The sequence below is a fragment of the Ammospiza caudacuta genome, chromosome 1 (genome assembly GCF_027887145.1).
Source record: "Ammospiza caudacuta isolate bAmmCau1 chromosome 1, bAmmCau1.pri, whole genome shotgun sequence".
Taxonomy (NCBI): domain Eukaryota; kingdom Metazoa; phylum Chordata; class Aves; order Passeriformes; family Passerellidae; genus Ammospiza; species Ammospiza caudacuta.
Genome location: NC_080593.1, coordinates 143,159,756 through 143,185,217, shown reverse-complemented (window position 1 = coordinate 143,185,217; position 25,462 = coordinate 143,159,756). Strand labels below are relative to the sequence as shown.

The 25,462-nt window shown below is 37.9% G+C and overlaps 1 protein-coding gene across 2 annotated transcripts; it reads right to left on the bottom strand.

The window, feature by feature from the left end:
* Nucleotides 1-44: 44 nt before the first annotated feature.
* Nucleotides 45-25,462, bottom strand: FAM91A1 (family with sequence similarity 91 member A1). Of its 2 annotated transcripts, XM_058821213.1 has the most exons (25): nucleotides 25,313-25,462; nucleotides 23,501-23,585; nucleotides 22,674-22,825; nucleotides 21,810-21,867; nucleotides 20,187-20,254; nucleotides 18,873-18,986; nucleotides 17,743-17,833; nucleotides 17,120-17,182; nucleotides 15,933-16,039; nucleotides 15,135-15,173; nucleotides 14,918-15,030; nucleotides 13,911-14,029; nucleotides 13,374-13,486; nucleotides 13,068-13,154; nucleotides 12,433-12,565; nucleotides 11,631-11,779; nucleotides 11,093-11,227; nucleotides 8,830-8,943; nucleotides 7,860-7,932; nucleotides 6,502-6,651; nucleotides 5,926-6,033; nucleotides 5,546-5,669; nucleotides 4,441-4,510; nucleotides 2,951-3,134; nucleotides 45-2,261 (listed from the first exon to the last, which is right to left on the bottom strand). In XM_058821213.1, the coding sequence occupies exons 1-24, from the start codon at nucleotides 25,382-25,384 to the stop codon at nucleotides 2,958-2,960; spliced, it is 2,514 nt and encodes an 837-aa protein (XP_058677196.1). In that variant the 5' UTR covers nucleotides 25,385-25,462; the 3' UTR covers nucleotides 45-2,261; nucleotides 2,951-2,957. The 2 variants fall into 2 exon arrangements, with proteins under 2 accessions (XP_058677196.1, XP_058677188.1); XM_058821205.1 differs by having other exon boundaries at nucleotides 45-3,134.

Here is a 25,462-nt window from a genome sequence, read left to right as displayed (position 1 = left end):
AAAACTGCTGCATGAGAAGGATTCTGCACATGGTTTGACCTACACCACAGTTTATTTGTAAACATTTGTTACATGTGTCAATAATTTAATTGAACACAGACTTTGTACAATTCAATGTATAATATTAACAATGTCACACTAGAAGAGCACAACTGTATTCAGTTACAGTTGTACTTCAAACTTCCAAAATACAAACCATTTGAAACACTGAACAAGAAAGTAAGGGAAAATCTGAGAACAATGAAGGAAAAAAGTGCAATAAATCATGATCAAAAAAACCTGAAAACAAATGTAACACACTTCTTAGCTGGCTCCTGAACATCTTCAGGTATATCCATCTAGCTTCAATACTGCTTGGGTTGTGCCAGAGCACAAAGCCAAACTGTCTTCTTCAAGCTAAAAATCTTGCTGAAACAGAACTTAAAACAGCTTTACAATGTGTAATGCATGTGATTTTTTCCCCCAGTCAATAAAACTACCTGAAGAAAAGAAATTGATTTAATTTGTCTTTATTTGCAATACAATATAAAATAGATTCTTTTGGTACGAAGATCTTTGAGACCTGTTGGGTTTTTACACCATATTTAAAACAAAAGTCACATAGTTTGAAGCCTCTTGACCATCCCAATCACTGTTGCTGTACTAGAGTTTTAGGAATTTCAACAGACTTCTTTGGTTACAATTTATTCAGTAAACTTCAGATATGCAGATTTGAATATTTAAGCTCCTAAACTAATGTTGAAGCCCCTAAGTAAGAGTGGCTTGAGTTCTAACAAACTGCAACACATCTGGAATTCTCACCATTAACTGTAAGATTTATGAGTATTAACCAACTCTGAGGAGCAGACTAATTTTATTGAGAAACTTTACTTTAGACAACCTAGTAACAAAGGACAATATCCTTCACTTAGCAACACTGAAGAATATGCAGTCAGAACAGTAAGTTTTCATCTATTTTCAAACTTTCATACAACTTGCACTATCTTCACTTTACATACTAGTATGGATAGTGCATGGCAAAATTTAATACAATACAGCAAACTAGCTCACCTACTGCAGCTCACAGTAGCACTTAAAGTAACATCTATAGCCCTGGAAGTGTAAGTCATCACTACTGTTGAATGCCTCTGCAGTGCCAGGTCTTGGCTTCATCTCCATGTAACAGTTCTCACAGTAAAGGTTTTCTCAGCCATTTATAGCAGATTAACATCCAATTCCTCTTCAATTTACTTTGGAGGAAATAAGGCAACTTAAAAACCACTATAGAGAGTATGTATGTCCAGTACAGAAAGTCACAGTAGTGTAAATAATCAACTTTATATGGGTGATGTAACTGTGATATATGCAGAATGCTAAGTTCAGCTGTTGCTGGTAAAATTCCAGAACAAAACTGATGTAAGAAAGCAGCACTGAGCAAACTGAAGTACTACAGATTTCCAGTTTCTTAGAGCACAAGTTCTATGCTTACACTTCAGGAATGTACACAAAGCCAGTGAAAAAGAATGGGATATTCACAGTTGTAAATTAAGTAAATTAAGTCACTGCATTGTCCTATACATTTGTACATTTGTCCTCTTCAAGTTTTTGACATGCTTTTTTAATGCAGGACAGGATACAAACCCAAATGTTGCCATTTTTCACCTTGCTGCTGTTCAGCACCATCTTTGCCACAGATCCTTGACCCACTGTGTATTGCAGGATAGTAAGGAAAGGATGATTAAGTCTTGTTTTTAGTTGTGACTATTTAAAACAAGGCAGTTCTAGTAAAGAAGGGAGCTAGCAGAGAAGTCTTCACAAACCACATTGCTCATCCTCCTTGTGTGCTTGACGGAACAGACTTTTTTAAGCTGGCAAAAAGTTGTTAATACCTAATATAAACAAAGTCATGCTACATAAAGTCATCCCCTACAAACAGAGCCAGAACATGATTTTAGATGAAAAAGCTTACTGTTAATTTTTTTCATGATCAAGAGATAATAGTTCAAGGAACACAGATTCACTGAATTTTCTGTCTTCACATCCTCTGCTCTTATCTTCCTTTGTTAACAACTGATGTGAAAAATCAAGAGCTCTGTTCTTTCAAACATTAATCAACAGGACAGAACTAGGTATCTACCTTAAACTCACTTTATGACAACAGGAATTTCCCACAGGAATCATCACCAAGTTCAAATTACAGCTGAAGTCTGCCAGTGGGATCAAATTTCGGACACTCCTGATTTCACACCAAGAGGAGGATGAATCCATTATCATTAAGAACTCTGAAAAGAGAGATAACCACCTCAGATCTTCCACAATTCCATACCTCCACCTGACAGAGATCTGAGTGCACCACATCTTCAAAGTGGCCTCAGGTCACCAGCAGGACATTGAGTCTGCACTAACTCAGCCTCCTCCTTCCATTGTACTGATTTGTCAAGGCCCCACCATTTTGCTGAACTACAGAATTCAACAATCCTTAACGCCCCATATCATCATGATATTTTTATTTAATCAGTTGGTATCACTGAGCTCTCAGAGGAAGAGCCAAATCTCTTACCTTTATACAGAAAAAATTTCAGTAATACAGTACAAAACTAAACAGAATTTATGTCTGAGTAACGAACATAGAAAACTACTATTGCAATTTTGTGGTGACAGCATAGAAATTTAACAATCATCAGAAAGCCTAGAAAGGGCATGTTTAGTTATAAAAGAAAGATTGTCTCAAGATAAAAATAGTGCTGACAGCTAAAAAGCTCTCTGTTGCAGCAAGATATGCAGTAATGAGTAACAAGTTCTAGACAGTTTAAGTACTTCCCCAGTACTGCAACACAACACATTTTGTAACACTATTTTTACATGGGTTATGCTGCAGCAGCAGCATACACTTCTTAGTGGTTGGCACTAGGAATTAACCATAATAGAAGAAAGGCATTTAGTGATCAATGCACAAGAACCTCTATTTGACCTGTTCCCTAGGTGTGGTTGAAAAGAACTGAGGAAGGGGCCCATCCATTCCATTCAGATAAAACACCTTCCTTGAACATGAGATTCTTGGCAGGAAGAGGAACACCCATGTCTGCAGAAATTGGCTGCAGAAGTGAACTTGAAGAGCCAGCATCATGGAGCTGATCCAGCGTTGAGATTCCTTCCTAAAAGCAAAACAAAAAACTGTGTCTTAAAAACAAAGAATATCACAGGTTAATCTAATCTGCAAATACACTTTGAGTTTCTGAAGTGTGTTACTACAGTCCAGTGAATACCAAATAACTATGGAAGTAAAAACAGGATAAACAAAATGAAGTATACAGATGCCTCAGCTGCGTCTTTGCATTCAAGATTTGGTTTCCAAGAAACCTTCAGAGAAGCCTGAGACTTACAACTGAAGACCTAGAAAAAAATGAATGGAAAACTCTAAAATCTTCAGGACATCTATCAGACTGCTATTTACCTGCACCATGCTAAGATGGATACACACATTGGGAGGAAATTACTTGACCATATGCTGAGGGGAATCATTTCCCAGAAGTTTGGTTTTCTCATCTTAAAACTCACAGCAGCACCTTTTTTTCCCCTTTCTATGGACATCATCTAGAAAGGGTATCTCAGAGATAACATCTAACACATTTGGACAGGAGCCACTTGAGACTGACAGTTGGTTTCAGGGCTTCAAACCTACTGGAAATCTCTAACATTCTCATCAGGAAACAATTTCAGGATGACAGCATGCATAACACTACCTGGTTAAGTAACCTGCAAATTCATTATCTTACTGAAAACAGAGTTTTAGAGAAAAGTGTCACAAGACAGAGCACCTAAGCAGACTCCATGTTAGACATGGCTTGCTCCCATGCAGAATTAGAGCAGGCTGCAGACCTGACATTCCTCTTTGCTTACTACACAAGATCCCTATTTCCTACCTACACGCCTAAAAAGTCCTTCCAGAGTCTGTAGTTTTACATATTTATACTCATTGAACACTAAGATCTAGAGGATCTGAGGACAAGTACAAAAGTAACTGGCATGAAATCCATGTTAATATATTTTTATACAGAAACATTGATTTGAGAGGCGGATAAATTTAGCATTTCCCTGGTTTGCAGTCAATCTCTCCAACATATCCAAGCAGTCGCCACATAACCAGCAAAGTAGGCTGTGTTACAACAGAAGAAGCGAAAGACAAGTTTGCTGAGCAAGTGCATAAAAACCAATTAAAATAATAACACAGTGGAAGCAACCACAGAGTTGAGACAAGTATTAAATTAGGCTAAAAAGGGATAGAGAAGTACTTCCTTTGTCCTTCAAATAGGTCTTGAGTGCTTAATACAATTACCATTTAAAGAAAAGGCAAATAAAACAAACCATGTATGTTTTCATACACCCAAGAAAGGCAAGTAGGAGGGCAGAAAGGATGATAGGTCATACAGAACAATCAACATCTGCATTACTGCTCCTTACCTGGAATGAATGAACAAAATTAAGGACCTGAAGAGACAGCTTTCTACTGGAATGTAGCAGTTTTTGAAGGCTGTAAAAAACAAAAGAAAATAAGCTATGGTCAAGGTACACAATTTTTTACCAGTGAAGTACCCCTGTAATAACTTGCTTACAAATAACTCCAGCAGTATCTAACATCATGTGACAAAAGCTTTCTCACATAAAGCTTGATAATATTGTCATCACTGAAGAGGTGCTTGACTCATCTGCTTTGAGTCTAGTCAGGTAAAGGCTGTTTTCCATACCATTTACACTGAATAAAATTAAACTACTGCAATTGAAAAATATTATTTTATGTAAAATAAATAAAATACTAGACTCATTCTTATCCAGGTCAGTCTGGTAACATGACTTTTAAGAAGTTTATTACTGACACACTGCTAAAAGCAGGTCAACTACTACAATAATAGCCTTAAGCCTTATTTTCAAGCATACTTACTTTTGATTTCCAGAACTGTGCCTTAGAGGGAAAAAAAAGCCACAAAAAAATCCACAAAAACCCCCACCAAACCCCCCCCCACAAAACAAAACAGACAAACCCCAAAATCCCATTGTTGAAAGAATAATCTTTCATAAAGAAAAGCTGCAGTAAAAAGCATTAGATAGGTGGATCCTCAGGAATGACTAAGCCATGATACCAACAGTAAAGAAAATTTCCATAAGAGCTAAATGCATTTTATATCAAAGCATTACCAGCCATCTCTCCTCCCCCACTCTAGAACAGTTAGGAGGAGGAAAAAAAGCCTGTGCTAGGCTAGGAAAGGAATATGAGTAGGAAGGCACCCCAATTTACTCTTTTCCTCATCTGCTTTCAGACAGTTTGCAACAAAGAATTAATTTTTGCTTTACAGAAACTATAAATGAAAGCCTAATCCTAATCTTACCACAAGTGAAGACTAGTTGTACATATCTATGAGCAAAAAAAACCTCCCTTACACATCAGAATTAGCTACTCTATAAACATAGCTCAGTTCTGGTTTATAGTCATTGAGTTGTAGTATCTCTTTTTGCAGAAGCTCCAGACATACCATCTGTTTAAACCTGCAACCAGTAAATTACAGCTCACCTTTCTTTTCTACATAATCCGTGAGTGGCAATTTTTCTGCAGACTTTCTGATTCAACTCAGAACTGAAAAGTGGAATGCCAAAGCATAATTCCAGGGGAACCCATTCCAGTTCAGTTGTGGGTACTACAGAAAGAACAAGAGATAACCAAAGTGTAAGAAAAAGAAAGCAAGAAAACTCATTCTGGGGTCAAAAATCTTAGATTTGGATCCACTAGACAGCTCATGCTTTTTAAAGACAGCTCATCTACTGAACTGCTCATTATTTAAGGAATCTGAAGAGGAATTTCACATGGGATTTGTCCCAGAGAATAATCAAACATTGATTTAGATCCTTAAAAACAAGGTAATATTTAGTACAAGCCATTTGCCATGTTTTTACCTTCAAGGCTTTGCTTGACTGCAGAATCCATTGAGGGTTCTTCTATTACCATCTCAAATGATTCTGTGCTCCCATTTACATCAGATCCTGATGCCAGTTCAGTCTCTCCTAAAGGCAAAGTAATTCTTACATAAACATGCACATGAATAGAAGCTTAGCTACCTTTACCCAAGCTCTATAAAGCTATAAAACTGGAAGAAGGGCCAGGGAGAAACATAGGGATGGACTCATTTTGGAATGAAGAGCTATTTAAGGATCCTCAGCACTTATGAAAGTTTAAGCTCTGGCATATAAAAATGTCACAATTTATTTTCTATATTTAAAAGAGTATTTCTTCCCTTTATTGACTGTAATAGTTCAGTCATTTATCAATCTGTATTTGGTATTTCTGAGCCAGTCTTGAAGAAGAATTAGGAAGTAAGCCTACTACCAATAGATTTACACTCAAAACTAGTTCCTATCTGTGTTGGATAGTATTTTGTAGAGTCACAAATCAAAGAATTTAATCCTTTGCTCAAGTGATTGTATGTGAAATTAAGGGGACACAGATAAAAAAGACAATTATTGGTAACCAACCTCTTCCATCAGAAGCATCACTCAGCTTTCTGTTAGCATGTTGACTTGAAGGATTCAACATTGTGACATAGCCACAAAAATGCTGCAAGTCCACTTTGTTTCTCAGTATTTTTAAAGCTGTATGAATGCCCATGTTCACACGAGAGAAGTCTGAGGAGGAAACAAAACATATTCCAGTGTACTTTTAAAGAGGCCTCCCCACAACCATGTGGTACCTCTCTAGGCCAGGGTAAGTTTTTCACTTGGATTTTTCCTGCTTGCTTTCCTGCTTTTTCCTGCTCCATCTTAATGATCCCATTGTTAGATATGGGATAACACCAAGCATGAAGTGGTATTTTATAGTACAGTAAGAGAGCCAAGGAGAAAGAAAAATACAAATAAAAGATAATCTCTCTCCTACACAGACACATTCACAGCAAACATGGCAAGGTTCAGCTAGGAATCAGGTGTCCAGCTCTTTCAGTGCCAGAGTCTTTTATGGCAGATGCAATGCAAGATAAATGCCTCACATGACTGAAATTCTGAAGAATTAGAATACAGCATTAGAGCTTAATAAGAAATTTCAACACCAAGTTGTTCATGTGAAAACTTGAGAGATTCTAACTTCAGGGTTTCTTCCAACTTCATTCTAGATGAAAAACCAGACATATCAGAGAGAGCAAATATAATAGTAACAAATTTTGAACATAGTAAAAACTAAATTAGGAAGTTAGTTTTATTTCTACTTGGCCCAGAATTTTCTAAGTGGTAGCCTAAATAATTTTGTATTTTGTACCTGGAAATTCATACTTTTATTCATACTGCTCTCACTTGGAGAGGTTATAGCCTCAACTATAAAAAGTTCTCTCCTTTTCACTAAGGAGTAATGAGAACTTGTTAATTCCTGCCTTTCAAAATCAGTTGAGCTAGGCAGACTTTAAAGGAATAGATTTTGCTAGCAAAGCTTTTCCTGAGGAAAAAAACACCATAGTAGGTTTCTGATGCTAATAATCAAGGTAAGTTTGTTCACTTTTGGCCTCACCTGTCTTACAGTTAAGAAATGCTCAATACAATATTACTTATAAAAGAATTACTTCTGCAGTTAATAAATATGCTAGTTAATAATTCTTTACGCCTGTGTTAGGAGATAAGAGAGGCCAGAAAACACATTCTAATTAGGTCAGAGAAGATAGAAAGGGGAAGGTCATATGTCTAAGCTCAGAACAGACTTGTCAACCATTTAAAACTTTCCATTTTCTCATATGACTCATAAGATCAACAAAATTGTTTGAGAAGGATTATTGCAACCTTACTGCACAAGGTGATGTGCAACAGATGTGTAATGTAGTGTAGAAATTACACAGAAGATGATCCATTACCTCCCTGTTGCTCAGCTTCATCAAAAGGGAAAGGTATGTGCATTGTTTCTCCCATTCCATGCATGCCATGACCCTGAACAACAAGAAATTAAATTAGGAACAGAAAAAATACTCATCAGCTTAGCTCAGTCCTACTGTGCTCCCTTTTAAGGAGTAGCACCCAAGCTGATGAAACAAAACATTGGAGGTATTTATGCATTAAACACCTTGCTCAGCTGAAATAACTGAAGTACCCCACCTTTGCCCTTAAAATGCATGTGGTAAACACAGTGAGGGAAAGTTTCACTGAAGAGCAATAATTTTTCTCTCCAAATACTGGCTATAAAAATATTTTTTAAAGGCAGAGCACTTCTGGAGCAAAAGGGACTTCCCACTCCTGCATACAGAACATTTTTCAGCTGTAACAGGCCACTTACAAGCTGGCTTTTGAGAACATGTAATTTTATGTTTGTTACTATATTAAACATCTATTTATTTAAATGATTAATTCTGAGAGTTCAGCTGAATCAAAGAAACTGATGAGGAAACAATTTTAATTCTTCCAAATAGAAAAACCCAACTTATTCTGCAGTTTGTGATAAACAGCATGTTTTGTTCATACTTTACTGTAAGAGCCAAATACCAAGCAGTCTGAAAAGCTGTATTTCTTAAATAACAGTTCATAATAGCAGTCACTGCTGTCTAAAACCCTTGTGGACCCTTCACTTTCATCCCAGTTTACTATCTTCCCTACTTTAGCTACCAAAACTCATTATGCTTGCCCAAAATAACACATACATAGTGTGAATTCAGTGCAAAACCTGTGTCTTGACCACCACTGAATCACAGCAACACTGCCTACAAAAGTTAAACATACTTTCGGCTCCTGGCAAAAGTGTAGCTCTTCTACATAATCAATATCCTCTACCACAGAACAGGTTAACTCAAAAAATTATGCAGATTTTCATCATTTATACAGAGCACTCTGTACCTGAATTAGAACAGCAGAATGAGTTAAAGCATCATTCAGCATTGTGAGCACATTTGAAGTAGGAACTACTCCTGGGTCGTGACCCCAAGATGTTATTAGCAAGCGATCATAACCCTGGAAGAGAGAAATTAAGAGAGTGTGTAGAATTATCCAATCACACAAAGTGAAATATTAGAGCTAGGCATTAGCATATCATTACAACTAGGAGGTTATTATAGGTAATTACAGCTCTACAGTGCTATACTTGTAACCAAGGATCACTCATGTTTGTATTCTTGGTAAAGACCTTTGAGATCTTGAGGTTTGCCAACCTCAAAGTTAAAATTTTGGACAGGAAGTATCTGTCACCAAATCCTGTAATGCATGTGGCCATTGCAGCACCCTCTGGCAAACAGGAGATTAATATAATCCCACATAAATTTAAAAGCAAACTATAAGCTGGATAAACTAACACTATCAGCAAAGAACAAAGACAAATGAATCCCCAAAATATCTATCAAGGACAGGGTGGGGAACAGGAAGACAAAACCACAAATAACTTCTTAGTTTCTCAGTTTTCAAGATTGAATTCCACTGCAACTCTGTAAGATTTCCAGAAATATCTTGACAATTCCCTAAGAAAATGATGTTACAGAACAGCAGCAGGAGAGAAGCACTCAGATTCCCATAGAGGAAAAAAAATATCCAAACTGGGAGATCATTTAGTTCAAGAAAATCTGTCCTGTCAGCACACTGAAATTCATGCAGTATTCTGAAGTTTCCCAAGGCTACCACACTGAATGCTTCTTTACTAACAGAAGTGCACAGTCCATACATGTACAGGTAGTTTAAACTAAAGACAAACCAGGGTTTGAATCAAGGTCATCACCAATGGCCTTACAAAATGCTTTCTGCTCTAGAAGACTTGATTCACTTAATCCTATGTGATCTTACAGTAAATCCTACAAATACAGGTAATCTAAAAATTTTTGAAATCATAAAGGAAAGGGACACATGAAAGGTTTGAGAGGAATCTACAAATCCAAGTGCTAGAGAGGACTGCTGATATAGGTACACCAAAGAATGAACCCCCTTCTCTGAATGTTTCCAAACCTTTCTAAAACATTTAGTTCCTCATATATCTAGAGGAAGAAAAAAGTGAGATGAAAACTTTAGAGGCCTCTGCAATTATAAAATTAAACAATACTATTTTAAAAATTCTGATGTGAACAGCAAGACCCAAACACTGCTAAATGCCCACAGCATTCCAAAGCAAAGCCAATAGATGCAAGGAATTTTTGGTTCAGGCAAGTTCAGAAGCTGTCATGGCCACTTCCATCTACATTTGTCCAGTATAGAGAATACCCAGCAGTGCTCCTTTGTGCTACATTTGTCTTTATTAGTATCTCAGAATGGGAGAAGGCAGCATCTGAGATCTTTCAGGCAGAAGTTGATCACCTGTGCTGTTTTGTGGGACTCCCTGCCAAAGCACTGAATGGATGATAAAAAGTTAGGTGGATTCCAGGCTGGAAGGAATGGAGGAAATCAACTCATCAGTGCAGAGCCAACAATTTCAGTCACAATATCTGTGTACAGAGAATCACATGCAGCCAGGGAGATCAAGACCAGAAAATGCAGGAGAGTGGAAGGGTCTTAAAAGGAAGTATTACATATTGTGCTGCTTCTCCCTGCTTCCAGACACTCCACAAGTCAGGCTATGGGGCTACGAAGACCTTTTTTCCAACCTAATGCAACCTTTATTAAATTATTCTGTTATTTACATTGTAGGGACAATTACAGCCAATAACTCCCAAGTCTCCAGCACAGGTCTGGACAAACTGGAAGTGGTCATGTTAGCCATCTTCTAAAACAGGCAGAATTGTATGTAGAAGTGATGTTTCTTGCACAATGCTAGGAAAAAAGCACAATATACTAGGTCTCCATCTTTTTACACAGCTCTTCTACATTTTTCTAACACTCTGTGGATGGGCTAACAAACCTCAATTATTAGGACAGCAGTGCCACATTTTACACTTAACTTGAAAGGGGTGGCATTAAATATACTGGAGTCACATTCTGACAAAGGGAGAGATATAAGTAGCAATCCTTTATCAGAACTTTAAAAGAAAACAAATCAAGATGCTGCATAAAACTTGCTTCTAGAAAAGGAACATCATCTCCAATGAACTGTACCTCTGACTTCACCTGTTATCTCTAAATAGCATCCAGGATATCTTTGAAACACTTGGAGAAGGAAGGGAGAGTAAATCCACACACAGACTACCTGAAAAACATCTGGGAGTTTTCGAAGGCGTGTTCCTTTAGAGAGCAACAGGGAGGGTGGTCCTTGTCCAGTTATATGGTATATGTACAGCTTGAACCAAACTGAACTGACTTCTGGTATTGCAGGTCCAATATGCTGAAGAGATCATTCAAGAAGTTATAAATAAGTTCAGATTGCAACCATCATTCATACAGATTTAATTTAAGAAGACACAGTTTAAAAGAAATACAAATCTAGTTTTTGATCACTGAAATACAAATGTGTTACTCTCCACTAACTATATTCTGGGTACTTAGTCCAGTGACACAAGAGTCTTCACAGAAAGCTGACAGTAATGTATTTTCTGTGATTCTAAATTCAAGAAAAAAATACCTGTCACTAACTTGAACAGAAAATCTCTTAGTAAGTTAAACAGAGTTAATTTACTAAATATTCATATTTTTCCTCAATTTAATATTTTTATTAGATTATTTACAGTGATATTCTTCATGTTAATAATTTTGTCACTTTAAAAGGGACATCTGACAGATTTTTTCACCTGGGGTGTACAGCTGCTAATAGGTCGAATTTCATTGGTGAGTGGTGCCATGGAAACCAGCAGAGTGTAATTTTTGTTGAGAACTCTGCTGCAGGTAGCTGGATCCAAACCAAGCAAACTCTCACATCGTAACAGGTCCAAGGGGAACCCTAGGTTCAAAACACAAGATTCTTAAATTATCATTTAAAATGGAACACACAAAGAGAAACTATGATTTCAGATTTTCTATTCTCTGCTAAGCCATGAATACAGCATTTCCCACAATGAAGTTTTAAACAATTGCGCTAATTTTAATAAATCTGTACAAAATTTTAGCAATTCTAGGTATACAAGGCTGTCTGACACTGAATTAGTTCCTCACCAACTAACTGAACATGGGAAATAAACACAGAGATACTGAGAAAATTACCTAAGTTTTAAAAGAAAAACCTAAAAAACTGTCGCCATTAGAAGAATACATTCATTTTCATAGCTTGAAAAATGTTTCTTTGACAGAACAGCTGACTCTTCTATATGGCTTTCAGAAGCATGTGATTTGAAACAACTTCTTTCTCAAGTTCAGCTTGTCTTGCCTTTATTACCCTTTAATCTGTTGCTGTGAATCTTCAGTGCAAGCCTTGGCAATCAAATCTGTCATTAAACAAGCAAACCCAGTAACACAGGCTCAAAGGATGATGAAAAATATTTCAAAATATTTTTAAACAAGTATGACACTGACTGCTACAAGAGCAGCAAGGGCAGAAAGCTGAGTCCATGGCAGGTAAGTAAACCAATTTAGGGTTTCCAGAGCTGCTGACAGTACCATTGTTTGGTTGATCAGGCTGCACAGCCTGCGCCCCCAGGTCTTTATTGTGCCGCAGGAACAGGATCGTGTTCCTCAGAGTTAGGGCATGGTCAAAGTACCGCTGTGCTTCCCCCTCCCCTGTGCTCTGAACCTAAACAAGAAACAAACAAACAGGAACAGGATCGTGTTCCTCAGAGTCAGGGCATGGTCAAAGTACCGCTGTGCTTCCCCCTCCCTGTGCTCTGAACCTAAACAAGAAACAAAACAAATGCAACTGGCAGCTTGTTCACATAAGGATCAATCACCGAAGGAAAGTTGAACAAATGAGCATTCTAAAGCTTTGTAACTGAGTAATAACCCTGCAGGTTTTATGCAAAGGTGATCTACAGCAAGTATTAAATGAAAAGCAGGTCTTGGCCACGCTAGTGGAATGGTCAAAAAGTACACAAAGACAGATCAGAACCATGACTCACTCTTTAGGTAAAGGACAGAAGTGTCCAGTCATCCTGACTGGTATGAAATGATACAGCAATTAATAGAACTTCTACATGATTCTACAGTTGTCCTTCTAGAATTATCTTCAGAAGGTGAAGTTGGCCTCTTTAACACTTCAAGTGCTGAAAAAGCACTTTGTCAAACATGTAACAATTTACCTTTTCCAGCTCCACCAAGAAGCTGTCAAGACTCTCATCTGATAGTTTCCCAACTTCAAACATAGTGACTGCATGACTTTTCAAGTTCTGAAACAACAAAACAAAACTGTCTTCTTTGAGAACAGAATGGGCAAGTACAAGTTGTACTAAACAAAATTACCCCTTAACAAATGATACAGAAGATTTTTTTAGTATTTATTTTTTAAAATAAAGCAGTATTATATTGATGTCAAAGTAATTTTAAAAAGTAATTTAAAGCTTTACATATTTATTCTTGGCATAATACATCAAATAATTTGGACATACTGGTGAGAGATTTCCCATCATTAAAAAGGCAGTGAGAGTAGAATCAAACAGGAAGGCAATGCGCTTCGTGTGTCCACTGGACAGGTTCAGGCTGCTCACACTGGCTGTTTCAGCTAATAGAAAACAAAAAAGAAGTAGATTATCACATTTGTTTTATTTAAAAATAGCACCATTAAATTTAATCAAATCTAATAACAAAGGAAAAAAAAAAGGAAAAAGTTAGTTATCACTATACAAAGCAAACCAAAATTCCCTTATTACGACTAAACTACTGATTAGTATAATTCAGAAGTTGGTATCTTTGTGTCAAGTTTATATCCACAATACAGATCAGTCTCATCTTCAGAAAGAAGTTATTTAGCTGAAAACTCTTAAACCAAGAAGTAGACACCACCTCCCCCACTGAGTAGTCCATGTGACAAAAGGATCTACATAATCTGTGTTGCACTTGTTTCTAGACCTCTTTACAGCCTACATCACTCTATAAATATAAAAATAATTGATCCAAATGTATTAAAATTTACTGTTAGAGCTAACCTGGATCATCTTGACTGTTGGTATCTGTATCTGTGGCTGATGACCCAGCTTCCTGTATAGGACTTCTGTTTTCCCCACTGTCCCATGAAAGCAGCATCTTTTGAGGATCCAAAGTACTCCTATTAAATTTGAATTAAAATCCACATCTATTGGTCACTGTAGCACCAGAGAAGTATCTCTGCCTTCCAGTGCTAGTAGTCCATGCACAGGCAGACTCAACATATGCCTTTCAATGTCCAAGCCCTAAATCAGTCAAGTTTAATATCCCTCAGGGTCCTGCTTCAGTTTCAGCAGAAAGGCTTATTGGGGGGCTGAAAATATCAGACTGTGAAAAGATCTTAAAAATCAAACCACCATCATTGAGCAATTCAATGGAAAAAAATCTAATCCACTTTGTTCTCACAATCTGAAAAAGCATTAAAGAGAACAGGCAGAGCAGTAGTTGTAAATGGCTTAGCAGATATTGAACTAAAAGCACCTAGCAATTCTTAATTAATGCGACTTGGCATTTCAACCTGGAGAACTCTGTTGATTGGTATTAACAGCACTTGCCTGGGAAGTGATACAGATGCACACTTAGGTGAGAGTGTCACTGACAGAACTGCAATGGGTTCTGCAAACAAGCAAACTCCATGCACATATTCACTGCTAGCAGTGCCAAGAGCCACAGCCTCTATAATGGCACACTGACAGCTGTTATTTCTGATCCCAGGAGTCTAAAATAAATACATTCATCTGCAGGAAAAGTGAGCAACTAGGTACCTAAAGGTCAAAAAGCCAGCACTAATTAACAGCACCAAATGGAGCACTCTGAACTTACAGGCTGAATTACCATTCCTCACCCTCAGCTTAACATGAGGATCATGTATTCTTGTCATTATACACATTAGAAAGCCAAGTGAGATTTGTTATTCCAGAAATCTTAGAAAGCAACCAACAGCTTTAAAAACAGATGTTCTAAGTTTTCCCTTCAATGAGAAAATAAGCCTCAGAGTAAAGACACTTACTTCAGTCTGTTTACAGAAGGAACATTCTTCCATGATGGATGAAGATTATCCAGGTTTATTACTTGGCCTTTTTTATGAGCAAAGCCTAACCGACAATACATGGACACAGCATTCTGCAGAACACACACACACAGAATAAGGAACTGCTCTGGGAAACCAGGGCTGCAAACAGTGAACTTTCTGTATCCAGTTAAACATATGTATTGTACATACATACCTTTACTAAAGATAAGTCAATCTCTAACACGTTTGCCAGCTTAAAAATAAAAAAAGATAAGAAGTTGAGTCAGCAATACAGTATTGACAGGGCAGGAAATCACTATTTGTGGGATTTGGCATCTTTCTATTAGTTTTATTTCTAAACCCAGTCTTTACTGGTAGAAACAATTTTGTCTGCATCAAAGATGATGAAAAAAGAGCATGAAGCCTCATTAACAGTCCCACTTGAAAGCATGCAGAAGAAATATGAGGCTATCTTCCACTTAGTAATTTCTAGGCTAACCTTGTATATATCATTTTAAATTAGTTATGTACGTCAGAAGACAGGCAATGAGGAAAACAAACCCTGGATATATTTAATGGGTATTTTTCAGATACGTATTCAGCAAGTTTTGAGATCTTATGAAAACATATTTCTCATACTCAAACTATGCTTATGCAAAAGCCACATTCCTATTTTAAGCCAACACCCTGTGTGCTTTCACTGCCAAAGAAAAAATTACTTGAACCTTTCTCACATTAGCAAAACAGGCTTTGTTCCAGTTCTAACTTACATAAAAGCCTACTTCAGTCAACTCTGTATAAGTTCATTCCAGCTAATGCAATTGTTTCACTGAACTGAAGGTACTCCTTCAAGATCAAAGCACTATAGAAGCTACAGGTTGCTCTTAAGCCTGGCGGTATGTGTAAACAAAATCACTGTATATCAACCAGTACCTCTCAGTATTTTGAGCAGTGTGCTTTGGGCCATTTTCAAATATTCCTATCTCCCAGACATAGGTTAAGTTTTACTTACCTCTGCCACATTAGTATGTTCATCTATTGAAACAAATATCTTGTACAGTAGTGTTTCAAAGTAATCACCTTGCACTCTGTTCATCACAAAACCTTCAAGTGGTGGCACTGAAATAAGATTTACTTTCAAAATTACAATCTGGTAACTTAGTTTATTGAACTGAAACTGTACTAAAACAGAAAAATTAGTTTACAGTTTAGTTTTCATGGCATCTGCAATTTTGAGAATTTCTCATACACAAAAAATAAAAATCTGAAGACAGCATATGAGGTATTTAAAATTTCCCCACTCCTTAACAAAGTAATGCTTGTCAACATGTTTTCTTACAGAAACTAAAGCCACACTACCTTCCATCATAGCCTTGCACTTTCCAGCTCATCAACAACACATCATTTCCAGTGTCCAGCCCATAAAATGATTTTAAAATGTGGATGGAGATTAAATCACAACTGTGATTGGAGTAGGACAAAAAGGACAAAACCACCCACATACTCCAGAACTGAGACCTCCAGAGCAATTATCTAAGCATTAAGTCTCTTGTATTTAGAGGACTTTCACTTAAATGATCTCTACACAGCAATGCCAGGTACTTGTGCATGACCAAGTTCCAAACAACTTTATGCCTTTGCAGATTATAGTGACTTCAGAAACCCCTGAGACCTCTCACAGCATAACAAGCTGCTCAAAGGGCAGCACACATGCTGTGCTAATCTAAGCTCCTACACAGTCCCCAGGCACAGTCTGTGACTAATTGAGGCGACAATACCCATGAATAATAGAACTGGTATCTATTAAACCTTACATCTGTCTAGAGAGAAGTCAAAAACCCATGTATGTTTGGCAAGGTAACTACCATTCTCTGTGCTATTCTTCCTTTTCAGAAGGAAGAGGGTACTTAAAGGAGGGTACTTATTAATTCATGCCATGACTCCCATAAAAGAATCTCGTCTTACCTAAATACACATTCAATACAACCTAAGAATTCAAGCTGAAATAAATGCTATATACAATAAAAACAATGTTTTAATAGGATTGAAAACATTTAGTCAGTGAAGAGTTTCATAGCTCAAATGTTTTGTTTGGGAACAAGATGTATACAGACAAGCAGTTTCCAAGACAGAGAATTACAGCACAATTGAAAGGAGACTGAGAAAACATAAGTATAATAACATGAAATATTTACTTACCTGCAATACAGCTGTCATCAGATATTGGTACATCAAGGTAAATAAATCCTTTGTTATACAAACCTTTTTAAATAAAAGGACATTTTAGAAAAAAAAGGAAAAAAAGCATTTTTCCAAATAATGAAGATAAAAAGCAGGCTTTCCCACCAGCCAATTCCAATTTTAAAGTAATTTTTAATTCCAATTAAAGTAATTTTTCCTAACAGCCTCCCCATTAGAATATTTATTTGCAATGCACAGATCAATAAACCACACCTGTCACCCTAAACCAGGGTTCCTCACTTGCAGCCTGATGCAGCACACTTGGAACTCTGCAAGTACTTCCAGGACAGCACAGCAAAATGACCACAAATTCAAGAAGTTCAATTTAAAAAACATAAGCAAATCTCTGCCTAAATGTTAACTTAGTTTTCACCATCATCACTGTACTGTCAAGAAGTGGGGTTTTTATCTTCAATTGGCTTTGCCAGCTGAAGATGCTGGCATTGTTTGGCTACTCAGACCAGAAGTCACACACCTGGTAGCAGGGATACAAATTAAAACACATCAATTCTCCTATTTTCCAGACACTACTAGAATTTACTAAGCAAGATCTAAAATCAGAAATGTTCATTAAAACTTACTGTGAACAACATTGAAGTCTAAGGAACCAGCAAGTTGAGGACCTGAATCAATTATCTTATCAATAGCAGACTTCTCTGATGTAGTACAAATCTAGGTTAAAAAACATCATATTAGTTTCTTGTAGGAATGAGTCTGTGAAACTTAATGCCATTCAAAATACTCCCAAACACTTAAGGCTCAAATCAGTCACAAGTAATGTAAGAGTACAGGGAGTAACCCACGTTCCTAGCCAAAATATTTATACTGAAGAATTTACTGCAGTTCCTGTTCAAAGTCTCTACATTTTTTAGCTTGTTCCCACACAAAATTATGTATGCTCTAGGAAAGGAAATTAATTGCACAAGAATTTGGCAAGCAAACTCCACAGTATAAAAGATTTGCTATTTAAAACTTCTAAACAGTGTTCAGCCACACAACTGGAATCATTCTAGAAAGAGGCCCAATACAATATCAAAGTAACTGGCTTCAAATTAACTACCCTGAGCTGCTGGGATGTCCAAATATGAGCAGCCTAAGATATTTCAAAAAAGAGATTCCATCAATGCTTTAAATATGTTCTAATTTAAACAAAAAACTTCTAGAGAAGAGAATAAATCCAGGTCAAATGACTGTAAAAAAACCACCTGTGAGAAATGAAAGCAGAATGAGGATGAAACAGTAACTCATCTCACAAGCTTTTTATGTGCAAACAATGAAAAACTAAGCAGACACAAAGAACAGAAACAAAGAAAATATGTATCAAATCCAGTGTCATTCTGATAGTGATTATAGTGAAGCTGAAGATTCGGTCAAAGCTGACCTGTCAGGGCTTCAACATGAAATTTAAGAAAACATACTTTGTTGCTTGTTCCCTACAAATCATATGATCACGCACATAAGTTACAACAGACTGGTTGATACAAAATCACCTCTACACTGCACATAGTGCAGAAGACACATAGGGGAAAGAGGGCAGAGCATGTCAAAGGAAACATAACAATTTCCTTTAGTTACAATCTCTAAGATACTCATAAGAGAGTTGCTGCAAATTTGTAACACAATCTTTGTGTATTTCACGTGAGAGCAAGCCCCTGCTTTCAGGGACTATCAGTATTCACCCAGATTTAGAGAAGCAATCCACACACACTACCTTGATGTCGTCCTCAGTGATGTACCCAGCCTGCACGACCCACCACGCCTCTATAGTGATCTCCACGGGCTTCACAGGCAACAGATCATGGGCAGTTTTCCTTCTGAAAAATTTCTGCAGTGGTACAGTCCATTTGAGAGAGTAATAAAGAGCACTTCACATGCACAGACATTCATTTACCTTTATAAAAACTGATCTGTACAAAGATCCATTTTTAAGTGCAATATATTTACAGACTGGAGACACATGTTATTAGCACTGTCATTTAGCAAGTTTCTCTCTTCTCTCATATCACATGGAAACAAAAAGGAAAAAAAATATTTCCATTTGATATTGTTAAATCTTCCCATAAGCTCATCCATACTGTAGGTGTTGCTAATTAAAATCCACATTATTCCATTGTAGTAGGATCAAGTCCAAATTTAAACTATTTGTGACATTTCTAATTTGAACAGGTAAGAGAACGCAAGTATAGAAAGATGGTATTTTAAAGAAATTCCATTATTTCAAAAAACACAATTTAGGAACATATTTAATTTACTTTAAGGAACAAAGTACAACATTCTCAATAAGCACAGAGCTAAAAAAATACAGTGAATATCAATCCATGAAAGAAAAAACTGGAGGATAGTGTTTATTTATAGAGCTAAATAGCTTCTCTTTCATTGCACAGTTATTACTTTTTGGTTCACTATCAGCTGCACATTTTGGTAAGCTCACTTTCAGTTAAAGGACCATGGAGCTACTGCAAGAGCACTTCTGAGTGCCCTGAAGAAAGGAAGGAACTGTTGAAACTAAAGGCTCTACTTCTATGAACCATCAGAGTGCTTTCCACATGTGCTGCTCACATCCAAGGATGTCTGTGCACTCATTACATTGCCTTAGAGAAAAACACACTGCAAGAATTCACACCTAGATGGATCACTGGTCCAAAATAAACTGTGAACTCAATGGACCACATTGAAAAATGGAATCATTCTTTCAGAATCAGTAGCCGTCCCTGCTTATAGTGGCCAGGAGACATTAGTTATCTGGTACCATAAAGTACAGCTCCAAAACTATAAGATTAACAAAATTTAAAAAGTAGTAATTAATATATTTTCCTTTACTATACTTTAATTTAAACCAAAAAGCTCTTTATTAACTTCAGGAAACATAATAAAATTAACAATACACTACATCACATTCAATTACCCACACTATTACACTGATCAGGGCCAGAAAATTATTCCATTCTTCATTTCCTATGAAATAATATGGGGTAAGGGGACAGAAGGGTAAAGGAAAGGGAGGGAAAATGAAAGACAAACTTACTTTTGAAGACCTGCATTGGTTCATTAGATCAATATACTGGTTTCTTCCTATGCCAAGAAGTCTTAGACCTGAAAAATAAGTAAGGTTTTATGTATCTTAAGACAGGATTAAACTGAAGATATATTAAACATTCTTCAAAGAATCAGACCTTCTTCTTAAATAACCTTTTTAGTTACTCTTATCCAAAATAAAAGGACAGTTATAGGAGCTAAATTCATTCCATAGTCCATCCCAATTCCTTCACTGTGTAAAGATTAAGGGAAAAAGAAGAAAAAAGAAATACCCTATCACTCAAGCCACAGGGTAGCAGGTCATAACCCAACTCCTTTCCTCCTTTACTCCCATCAACAACTTCAGATAATTAGTGATAGTTTCTCTATCCTTTAACAAAGCCCATGCCATCCATGCACTGGATTAGAACTCTAAGAACTAGAGACACAAAAGGCCACTAAGTCTTCTAAGGAATATGATTGAGATATAGTTGAGTTAAACTGAAACAAAATTTAATTCCATAATCTCTAGCCTTCAACCATTAAGGAACCACGAACAGATAGTAAAAAACTGTTCTTTAGTTTTAACCATATTCTGTCTCAGAATTAACTTTAACTCCAACTTCTAGTTCAACACTACCATTTATGAAAAAATGTAATTAAGGAAATTTAAGTCAATTACACTGCAGTCACTGATCTGCAGCTGTGTTAAGATAACAGAATTGCTGGGGGGCAGCAGAAATCAAACAAAAACAGCAAAACCACCTCTTTCTTCAAACTCCTGACTAACACTAGATTTCCAACAAGCAAAATGGTGGTAAGGAAAGTTGTTCATCTGTTTCCCTGCTGTGAAAATTACACAAAGGCTAACTAATAATTAACTGAAAATATCCTTCTAAAACTAAAACCAGCTGTTTCCAAAAGCTGCAGGCTACTCCTCACCTGACTACACAATATCCTTAAAAATAACCTTATGAATGCATACCAAAGGCAAGGAATTACGAGTTAACTATAGAAAACATTTCAGTGGCAGGTTAATAACATCCCTGTGCCATCAGTTTACATTTTGCTCTGTAAGACTTCTGAGTAGGCTACTGATCTTACTCTGTTCTCCTCCAGAGGTTCAAGGTTTTTCCTTTCCTAAGCTCCTCATCCCATACCCAACTATAATAGATAAAATATCTGGCACATCCAGAGTGTCATAAAACACCAGATCCCCTTGCCTCTCTTTTCTGGTACATCATCCACACTGATGCCAATTCAGGAGTGTCAGCAGCCTCTCAGCAGCCTGCTAAAGCCTTCAGCCCAACACATACCAAGAAAGGCACACTAGGAAAGGACCAGCAGCTCAGTTTGCTGATATACATCAACAGGAAATGCAGGCAAGTAGCAATGGACAAGCAAGGACAGAGGCAAGGTTTTGTACCACGCCTATGTGCATTCAAACCAGCCCAATTCCTGCCCTGTACTGACAGACCTCTATATGAAAGGCACACTTAATATCACTATTTAAATGTTTTTACACCTTCATTCACATACTCATATTAAAGCAAACAGATGCCTGCAAATCCATCTTCAGAAGCTCCTTATTTCTAACTCACTGAAAGCAGTAATTCATCTGGGTAATACTTACAGTCAGCAGCAGTGAAGTTGGGTAAGGAATCATAGCTTTTTTCACTGTTCATTATATCCTTAAAAAGAAAATAAAACTTCTAAGTTGCAAGAAAAAAGTCATCGTTTCAGAGAAGCAGGTCCAAAATTCTGCCTGTTGCTTTTACTTTAAGAATGAAATGAAATTAAAGTAGATCTATTAAAGTCAGTTACCTTATCAAACTTGATAATTACTTGATTAATCGTTACACAGTAAGCTGAATACATAAAATGTGAGATTTCTGTTTAATGTAAGCTTTGCAAAGAAAAATGTTGGCTTGAAAGACTAACAAACAAAATCCTGTATCTCTCTCCACAAAAACAAACCAGCACACGGAATTGCCAACAGTAATAACAAAATAAACAAACAACTAATCCATTATGTCTGCAATCATTATATACAAAATAGAATAAAAGCACTTCAAATATCCAACAAAAATAAAGGTTGCCAGAGTGCTGACAGAAAACAGAACCATCCTTGTTCTCATAAAAACAGATCTGCTTCAGGCTTCTCAAAAAGTTTCCAATATGGTTGAAATGAGGTGTTTCTTTTACAGTTTTAAGTGAAGACTCAAATCTCAAACATCAAAAGGGAAAGACTGGTCTTAGAATAAGTCCCACCCCAGCTCAATATGACAAAAGTTCAGCTCCTGAAAGGTTAATGGGGCAGAAGGGAAAACACTGCAGGTAAAAGCAGTTCCTTACAAACTTTCCTTACTGTTTCTTTACTTCTTGGCAGGCCTACAGAAAACCAAAAAAAGCATACAGTGCCTTGTATGCTTTACTGGGCCATTACCAACACCTTCAGATGGAGAACAACACCCTCCCACCACAGCTCTGCACTCACCTCCATTATCCCTGTGTAATAGGAAAACGGTGTTACCCTCAGACCTTTGACCATGATGTCAGACAAATGATACGGGTACAACATGAGATGGTCTCGACTGTATTTTAACAGATCTTCATAATATTTACGTTCATCTTTCTTGACATGCTTAACTACAGGGGGAGAAAAAGTTACAATGTTCTATGATGTTCAACTTTTTTTAAAAGTGTTACAACAAAGGGTTAAAAATAGCATAATGGCAATTGACAGAAAACTACAAGTTAAATAAAGTAGTGGAGCAAGGAATTCTGCATCCAAGGATTTCTACACATGATACAAGCAGCCTCAGAGAATTTAAGGAGCAGATTTATTTAAAAGGTCACCAGGAAGTGGCCCATTGAGACAGAACTCATGCAGCTTGTAGAAAATTATCTTTTAATCATTTGCTTTGGGAAGAAAAATGCATTCAGTCAATGTGAACTAAATTGAAAGTCTGCAAACAAGTCATAGCCAAAAGCTCCTGTGAGTCAGGATAACTGTCTGCATCTAACCTAGTGACAGGCTTAACTACCAAACCCTCTCCTAATTTCCAGGAAAATGGCAGCAGAAGTACAGTAGTAATTCAGTTCCATCTGCCAACTCTGTAACCTTCAAGAGTGCTTTGCTAGAGAAGTTGTCAAATGGACTCAAAAGTCAGGATTTTTCATCCTTTTATTATTTAGAAGCATTTATTTTCAAGGAAGGAAGGACCTTTGAACTGGATTTGCTCTGGCAGTTTTACAGCAGAGACAAGCTTCCACACAGAAGAGTGGGGCAGGACTCAGAAGTCACTCTGCTTCTTTACTCACCTAAGTTATTCCGGTAGCGCAGCTGATTGCGGATGCTGTAGAGCACAACCTGCCTCTCATATTCCCTCTGGGAGTTCCCAAGACCCTTGAAAACATAAAGGCCTTTTAACTGACTTGCACAACCCCCACCCTGCAGTTAAACCACTGCAAAGTGTCTTATGAGGAAACACATGCAGGCAGTTGTCATTGCTCAGGGAGCCCCCCAGTTCAACATGACAGTATCTTTAGTCTCTCTGTGAGTTCAAAAACACCTTTAAATAGGTCTCTACACAGGATGCATATTTCAGCAATCATTTTTAGATTATTTTTCCTAGTACCACTCTGATAAAAAGGGAGCATCTGATTTTCAAATCAGACATGATGCATCAAACATTTACCAGCATTTAGTGTCATTCAGCCTTGAGAAATTACCCAGAATTAGTGTAGCACAAACAAGCATGGTGAATGATGTGAAGCTTTATTTACTGCACCTAAGAAACATTTAACACCAAAAAAAAAAAAAAGGTGAAACAGCTCAAGTTGCAGCTTTGCGGAAGTTAAAACTATCAAGTGATCCTGGGTCACGAGATTAAGGAACAAGCACAGCACATAACATGACTATCATGAAAGAAGATAAAAAGAGAACTTTGGTTTATGCTTCAGATGCCTTATTTCAAGAACTATCCCCTCAATATTCCCCAAATTACTCTTCTACTCTGCATCTGCAACAAGTGATCTGGGTTGTCTGGTTTTTCTATTGCTTCTCCTGGTTCCCTCATTGAAACTTACATTAAAAGATATCCTTTGACAAAAAGGTACTTTCCTGCACATATGGGATAAACAAGAAAGCTGCATACAAACTGCAGAATCAGGAATTAGAAAAGCAACACTTGATATCAGAGACAGGGTCTGGAATTGATTAAATATCTAAAGAGGGAGCCAAGTGTTTCCTCAAAGGACAAAAATATTAAGGACTATACTAACAATAAAGCAGGTAAAACAGTATTCCAGAAGTTACATTTAAGTAAATAATGCAATAAATACTGGCATATTTTCTATCCTGAATCACAAAGCCAACAATATGGCACTCAGCTGGACAGGTAAAGAAAAATCATCATTTATTCTCCTCTTACTGCTCCTGCAATCTCAAACTCAAGAAACTGCATTACTTGTGGCCTGCAGCAACTACTCATCCTCTCCACCGTTCCCCTGTGCAAGAGCATGAATTGTTCAACAGCATCTGCTTCAAAGCAGTGTAAGACTTTGGAACGAGAACCTCCCCTCAACTCGACACAATACCTCCTCTTTGCTATCAGAGGCCCATTAAACCCAGGCAATCAAAATTTCATGAGGTTTTCTTTTCCATGAGCCACCTGCAGCAAACAATTCTCTGCCTACCGAAACACGGGGCTGCACAAGACTCCTAAGGCGCCTGTCCCGGTCCGGCTGCCCCATTCGGGGGTGACATAGGGGACACCTGACCCGGCTGTTTGACACCTGCACTAAGGTGGCTGAGCGGGACCCCACATCTCCCTCTGGGACCCCGCGGCACCCCGATATACCCCTCTCCTCACTGAGGCCCCCCACACACACGTACAGTCCCCGCCTCCCACACACAGCACACACCGTTGTGCCATCCCCTTCTCCCCACAGACACGTCGCACACACCCAGAGCCCCTTTCCCCACAGAGGGGCTGTGCACACCCCAAACCCCCCTGTCCCACAGAGCGCCCCACACGCCCCGCGGGCCCGCCCGCCCTGTCCCGGGACAGGCAGGGCCGAGCGCCCCGTGTCCCCCCGCCGCTCCCCGGGCCGGCAGCCGGGCAGCCGCACCTGCCTGACGCTGGCGGGCAGCCGGGCCCAGGGGTAGTTGTGGCGGATGTGGAACTCCACGTCGATGTTCATCGCGAGCAGGCCGGGCCGCGGGCCCCGCCGCCGGGAGGCGCTCCGGCCCGGGAAGGAGCCGCTGCGGCCGGGGCCGCC

Coding starts and splice junctions, on each gene's coding strand:
- FAM91A1 (XM_058821205.1), bottom strand. CDS start 25,384: ATGAACATCGACGTGGAGTTCCACATCCGCCACAACTACCCCTGGGCC. Junction 18,987..20,186: donor ACCAATGCAGGTCTTCAAAA/GTAAGTTTGTCT, acceptor GTACCACTGCAG/AAATTTTTCAGAAGGAAAAC. Junction 16,040..17,119: donor TGATGACAGCTGTATTGCAG/GTAAGTAAATAT, acceptor ATCTTATTTCAG/TGCCACCACTTGAAGGTTTT.